We start from the raw sequence: 7,883 nt of genomic DNA, 5'->3' as shown, positions 1-7,883 counted from the left end.
ATCAGACTGACAGACAGACAGACATCAGACTGACAGACAGACAGACATCAGACTGACAGACATCAGACATGCACGCTAGTTAAGCTAAATTGAGATTAGATCAGGCTTTGTTTTTGTTTATTTCATGTGCTGTTGGTTTTACCTGCACATTTAAGTTCTGTGCTTGATAATAAATACAATAAAATACCCACTACCTATTTGTTCAGTGGTTAATTGAAGATTTATCTGCAATCAGAGTACTAATAATACATCATTTACATAATAATACTCATTGTTGAGTGGTTATACACCGGGCACCGTCAAGAAAACCGGAAAACAGAAAAACATCATAATAAAAAAGTGGCAATGAATGGGGTAGAGGGGCCCACGCCTATTTTCTTTCAGGGGGTCCACAATTCCTAGCAACTGCCCTGCTCCAACCAACCTCACACCTCAGGAGTGCAAATCACTAAAGAATGGTACAACCTGGTCCTAATACAGAACTGCAGAGCATACTCTTAGCAGACACTTTTAGACAATGTGAAGTCTCGTGATTTGTGTCACTTTGATCACTTTGCTGTGTATTTTTATTCTAGTGTTCATCTATTCTTCTATGGCTACTGTATGTTTTGTAAAAGATTTAGAAACAAGATAAAAGAAAATCTCAGTGTGTCCTTCAGTGATTCAAGGATGTCTGGTAAGCTATGCTCACCCTCAGTGAGACAGCATAAGGCAGTGAGACAGATAGATAAATAGATTTATTAGCAGAGCAAGATACAGATACGCTGCATAAACACATTTACATAAACACAACCACGTTTTTGTACATAGGCCTTTGTGACATGCAGGCCTTAGTGGAACACAATGATGGGTTTAAGTATTTACTGACAGCTACTGATGTATTCTCCATTATGTATATATACATATACTGTATATACATGTATATATACATGTTTAAAAGAACAAGACAAAAATGAACACATGGAAAAAGATTGGCAACTATTTACATGGGATAAAAAAGAGGTGTGTCCTGACAGTCTAACGCTATGTTTACACACTCATTTCAAGTCATTTTTTATACTTACATAGTTTTTTAAGTATAAAATAGTTAAAACTAAGTATAAAGTATATTTATACTTTATAAAAGTATAAATAGTTTTGTTAAAAACATTTTACTGTGGCAAATCACTTTGTTTCATACGAGGGATCTGGATCTGCCGTTGGATCTGGATCTGCCTTTGGATCTGGATCTGCCGTTGGATGTGGATCTGCCTTTGGATCTGGATCTGCCTTTGGATCTGGATCCGTTGGATCTGGATCTGCCGTTGGATGTGGATCTGCCTTTGGATCTGGATCTGCCGTTGGATGTGGATCTGCCGTTGGATCTGGATCTGCCTTTGGATCTGGATCTGCCGTTGGATCTGGATCTGCCGTTGGATGTGGATCGAATGTCCAACCTGAAACATTGAAAGTGAATTCAGTTTCAACGTTTCCTTCATTTCTTGTGAATTCATCTCATTCACATTCCGGAGCAGCAAGTGGCGCTAAGTGACTCTTTGCGCTGGTTGTCAAGTGTTTTGAGAGACAGATCGTAGAAGAAGACGAGGGTTCGCTGTCGTGATGTCCTCATGCAGTCAGCTGTTCTTCCTCTCTCACCTTCCGTCCATCTTTAAACAAAACACTCAGAGACAGCCATGTCCTCGTCCTCCGCCGTCGTGAAGAAGAAGCACGTTCGGTTTGCCAGCGTGGACAACGACGACAAGCACGAGCGCACGGACGAACAGGAGGAGGACACTCTGTTTGACAAGAGGAGAGACACCGGGAAGAGGCCGAGGAGCGCGGGCAAGAGGACAATGAAGCGCGGCAGTGACAAGCAGGTGCTCGACGGAGGCAGATGCGGACGTGGAGCGTGCGGCCGCTGGATGATCACGCTGACTCTCTGCATGTCCTTCCTGGCTTTGGTAAATAAAGACACCTGTGACACCTGTGACACCTGTGTGTGTGTGTGTGTGTGTGTGTGGAAATCTTATCTTGGTAGCTGGCTAAGGCGTTATTCTGTTGCTATGAATGACATGACATACCATAATATATACATATATATACAATGAGTCCATTGTGGTGACTTCCCATGACTGGTATTGGTGATGCACAAGAATATCTGCTCGATAACAACAAAATCTGTAAAAATATGATGATAATAATGATGTTAATTTCACTAGAGAATATACTTAATGACCTCGCGGCGTGTAAAAAGAAAGACGTATGTTTCGGTTATTGATCGAAACACTCCAGAAATATCGGCATATCGGCAATAAGTCCATCCCTAATAAATGTGTGTGTGTGTGGGGGACATGCTGTCAAACTTATTAACATAGTTTATATTTATCTTGAAGAAGATGATCATGTTTAATACTGAATAACTTTTATGTGTGAAGTAAGAAACGTCCGCAGACATTTGTGTGTACTTAAAGTACATAAAGTACTACATAAAGTACACAGTGTGGACACAGAGCTCCACCATCTCTGTCTACTAATCCTTTTTCACTTTTCCCTTAATAATTGTTGCATTTTCATCCATGACACGACATGACACGACATTACATGTCATTACACGACATGACCGCGACATGACCGACGACACACACATTACATGTCATTACCGCGACATCACATGTCATTACCGACATGACCGCGACGCTGACGACATTACATGTCATTACACGACGTATATGACAGCGACATGACGACATGACCGACGTATGTCATGACCGCATGACACATTACGTCATGACGAACGACATGACCGCGACGTCATTACCGACACGACATTACGACGCTGACCGCGACATGACGACATTACATGTCATGACGACATGACCGCGACATGACACACTGACATCACCGCCATTACACGACATGACCGCTATTACATTACGACGCGACATTACATGTCATTACACGGCATATGACACAACATTACATGTCATTATCACGACATTACATGTCATTACCGGCATTACGACATTACATGTCATTATCGACATGACCGCGACATTACATGTCATTACATGTCATTACCGATTACGACATGACGACATTACATGTCATTATCGTATTACGGCATTACATGTCATCTGACATGACCGACATTACATGTCATTACATGTCATTACCATGATACGACATGACCGCGACATTACATTACCGCGGCATTACGCGACCGCGTCATTACGACGTACACAACATGACCACGACATTACATGTCATTATCACGACGATGCGTCATTGCGTCATTACGACGCACAACATGACCACGACATTACCGTCATTACCGCGACATTACATGTCATTACCGACATGACCGACGACATGTCATACCGTCATTACAACATTACATGTCATTACGCGACATGACGACGCTGACCGCGACATGTCCGCGACATGACATGTCATTATCACGACTCGTCATTACCGTCATTACTGCGACATGACACAACATGACGACATTACCGTCATTACCGCGACATTACATGTCATTACCGACGCGACCGCGACATTACATGTCATTACTGCGTCATTACACAACATTACATGTCATTACCGACATTACGACATGACACGACATGACCGCGACGCGTCATTACGACATTACATGTCATTACCGACATGACATACGACATGACCACGACATTACCGTCATTACGCAACGTCATTACGACGCATTGCGTCATTACGACATGACATGTCATTACAACATTACACATTACGCGACATGACGCATGACGACACCGACATTGACATGACCGACGTACATGTCATTACCGACATGACGACATGACACGACATTACATGTCATTACACGACATTACATGTCATTACACGACATGACACGACATGACATGTCATTACACGACATTACACGACATGACACGACATGACATGTCTTTTAGCAGACTCTTTTATCCAAAGCCACTTACAATAAGTGCATTTAAACATTTGGGTACAAATGCTGCCTCATCTGGATAATGTTCCACACCTAATATTTAAACAATCCACAGTATGCACACAATGTGGTTTGTTCAGCAACTTCCTGTGCAGGTTATACAGGCAACTGTTGATTGTCTTATTAATGAAGTGTTCTACCAATTATTCCAACGCTTAACCAAGTAATCTGTTTTTTATTGAATCACATCTCTTAAAACAAACCATCGACTGGATTCTTTTTTACATTTTAAGAACATAATAATATTTTGTCCATTTAAATACAATGTGTTAACACTAAAACACTAAATACTAACTGATTTTACATTTGAACCTAAATCAAAATAAATATCAAATGTCTGTTGCCATAATACATCTTAACTTTCAGAACCAGTTCATCAGGTCTAACATAAGCCTTTTCTTTGAGACTTGAGTTAAGTCACACAAAAACCAAACCAAAACCAATAAAGAAACACCAAACTCACAGTCTTTGTCTTAACTCAAGCTGTTGCTAGATATGGATTTTTCTATCTGTTAATGTTTCCCCGCAGCTTTTAACCCTTAGAACACGGAGCTTTTCGGCTGCTTTTTGCCATTAATATGTTTAAACATGCAGTTTATACAGAGGCTATAAGAATGTGCAATAGAGACGGTCTTATATCCTAACATGACATGTTTGACCAACTATATAAACACACCTGAGCAAAAAAGTGTCAGAATGTTTAAAAGCAGATTGAATTTGGCGCGTTTTTATGAACAAAAAAGGAGGAAAAACGCTCTATTTTGTGACTTCTGCACAATTATTGCTACTTTACTAAAATTTTGAACATGAAACACTTGTGTTTTTTAAATCCTGAATATGTGACCTATAAACACACACACACCCCAAGATGTCCATATAAGGAGTTGTGTTTTATGTTATTCCTACAGCAAATTAAATCTTTGAAAGATCAGATCTTTGAAAAAGCATGTAAACATCACTGCCACGAGACTGATATGTTGTTTCTGATCGTCTAACTAAATTATAATAATTACATCAGTGACACTCGTTAGTATGTGAATGACATGTGGTCATATACAGTAACTTGTCTGAGCACACAGTGAAGGATCCACCTCCTGCACTGACAGGGTTGCTCTTCAGCTCATATCATGTTACTGGATGCAGACTCTGCTCGGTTCATTCAACTTTCACTGTCACTGTTTGTATTTACACATTTACAAGTAGCAGACTCACTTTATACAAAGGTTACAAGAAAATGAAGTATGGGATGACCTGAAGCTCTACCAAAAGCTGTGAGATGACTGAGATTTACTGTATAAATGGAAACTGCCATGTGTTTCTTATCAGAATATTTATATACGTAATCACTGTCTGTTAGGGATGCACCAAGATCTGCCGATATGACCAATGACTACAACAGTGGGCTCAATAGGCTGCTAACTTTACCTCCTTTTTCTGTCAAAAACTCCAACAGAAAAACCCCACAAGGTATTGTTTGTTTTATAAGTTGGCAAAAAAAAGGTTATTAGATGTTAAACAAAGCAATGGGATTCAGAAATCAGAAAGTGATGGAACACAATGTTTGGAAAGACACTGTAAAGACACTGATTCACATGTGAATTCCTATTCTTACATGTGATTAAATGTTTCATCATGTAAACCCTCTTGTGTTGTCAGGGGATGAGTATCTCAGTTCTTGGCCCCACATTCGAGGACCTGGCTGTGAATGTGAGAAAGGACATCAGCAACATCTCCTACGTCTTCTTCGGCCGCTCAGTGGGATACATCGGAGGATCTCTCTTTGGAGGCTTTCTCTTTGATTACGTCAACCCCCATCTGCTGCTCGGTAAACCTTCCTTCAGATTGTGTTGCAGTTGTTAAAGGGCATTGGGGTAAAGAGGTGTGGTCAATCCCAGCTGCAAACCACACCCATTCCTAAAGGAAACCTGTATATTTAGTGACAAAGATGGCGTTTCAGCCTATGAAATGACTGAATAAAACAAGTTCTCTGCGTGTTATAGTTTTCTTTGCTGTATATAACAAAAACTAAATCATTATATGTATGTAAATCATTTTGAGACATTTGAGAACATCATTTCAGTCAAACAACCAATCTCTTAATTGAGAAAATAATCACCAGATTGATTGATCACGTATTATAAATAATATTTACGTCTGACTCTTTTGGATGCGTTCTCCAAAATGATTAGTGATTTTTTTTCTCGGCAGGTTTTTCTTTGCTCATCACAGCGTTTGGGATGTTAGCCATCCCGTTCTGTAAGCAGGCTCTGCTCCTCACTGTGTTCATGTCCAGCATTGGGATGTCTATGGGTGTTCTCGATACAGGTCAGTGAACATTTACAACCAACAGTAAGAAAACATTTAGCTGATGGGTTCATGAAGGTCTTAACCTAAACGTTCCCTTTTTGTTGTTCCTGTATGATTTATTTTTGGATCTTCTCCGAATATACATTCATAGCAAATAAAGCACAGCAGGCACATTTAGTAAGCCCCAAAACTGGTAGGGTACATGACGGTGACACACTGGCATGCCATTTAGACTATGTAATGTTAAAGGAGTACTTCATCGATTAGCATTTAGCTTGGTATTACTAGAATAGGGCTAGTATTTTTGAAAAACCGTGCTTCCCAACATCAGTTGAGAAATATCTTCCTTCTTTTCTTTGTTACGTGCCCACCAGTGACACTTGCTCCTGTTAGCATAACTGTTAGCAAAGATGGCGGACACGGTTTACATTCTGGGAATGAGGTCCCGTCCCCCTACGAGTGCGTCTAAAAAGTGCAGAAGCACCCTGGTGTGACAGAGGTTGTTTTGTTTTTTTTTCCTTAAACGTTGTTTACACACCGAAACTGAGAATTCTGCCAGAAAACTCAAAGAAGAAGAAGAAGAAGAGAAATCTAGCTAGGCCTATATGAAGGAAGACAGAAGGAACTTTTTTCATTTTTTCATCAACCAATTCATATACAATAGTAAATATAAGTCATAGCCTACAGCACTCATGACGCCCGGCCTGCGGCATTTGGACCAAATACTATGTCGTCCAAAATGTGACAAAAATATCATAGTTTAGTATGTCGTCCAAAATGTGACAAAAATGTCATAGTTTAGTATGTCGTACAAAATATGACAAAAATGTCATAGTTTAGTATGTCGTCCCAAATTTGACAAAAATGTGATAGTTTAGTATGTCGTCCAAATGTGAAAAAAAAGTCATAGTTTAGTATGTCGTCCAAAATGTGACAAAAATTTCATAGTTTAGTATGTCAGTCTAGCCGTGACACAAATGTCATAGTTTAGTATTTCGTCCAAAAAGTGACAAAAATGTCATAGTTTAGCGTCAGCCCAAAAAGTCACAAAAATATCATAGTTTAGTATGTCGCCCAAAACGCACAAAAAGTCATAGTTTAGTGCTGCCCAAAATGTGACAAAATGTCATAGCTTTCTTAGTATGTCGTCCAAAATGTGGCAAAAATGTCATAGTTTACTATGTCGTCCAAAATGTCATAGTTAAGTATGTCGTCCAAAATGTGATAGAAAACAACAGGTTATATTAGCAGCCGGACCTTGTGGCTTAATGGTTAAGACAGTGTTTTACTAAGTCAAGGATTGTGGGTTCAAGTCCCGAACGAGGCTCCTAAGTAAAGTATCGTAAAACGTCTCAAAATTATCATAGTGTAATATGCTGTCCAAAATGTGACAAAAATGTCATAGTTTAGTATGTCGTCCAAAAAGTCACAAAAATGTCATAGTTTAGTATGTCGTCCAAAATTTGACAATAATGTCATAGTTAAGTATGTTGTCCAAAATGTGACAAAAAGGCACAGTTTAGTATGTCGTCCAAAATTTGACAAAAAGTAATAGTTTAGTATGTTGCCCAAAATTTGACAAAAATGTCATAGT

At 39.5% G+C, this 7,883-nt stretch overlaps 1 protein-coding gene across 1 annotated transcript; it reads left to right on the top strand.

Annotated features, from left to right (window-relative positions):
• Positions 1-1,571: 1,571 nt before the first annotated feature.
• LOC122763295 (sodium-dependent glucose transporter 1-like) lies at positions 1,572-6,307 on the top strand (the record flags this gene model as incomplete). Its single annotated transcript, XM_044018278.1, has 3 exons — positions 1,572-1,940; positions 5,639-5,807; positions 6,191-6,307. Coding segments are annotated over exons 1-3 (553 nt in total), but the record flags the coding sequence as incomplete, so codon positions are not given.
• Between the last annotated feature and the right edge of the window lie 1,576 nt (positions 6,308-7,883).

The sequence above is a fragment of the Solea senegalensis genome, unplaced genomic scaffold, assembly GCF_019176455.1.
Source record: "Solea senegalensis isolate Sse05_10M unplaced genomic scaffold, IFAPA_SoseM_1 scf7180000016676, whole genome shotgun sequence".
NCBI classification, from domain to species: domain Eukaryota; kingdom Metazoa; phylum Chordata; class Actinopteri; order Pleuronectiformes; family Soleidae; genus Solea; species Solea senegalensis.
The sequence above is the reverse complement of the archived record's forward strand: the minus strand, read 5'-3'. Positions and strand labels throughout refer to the sequence as shown.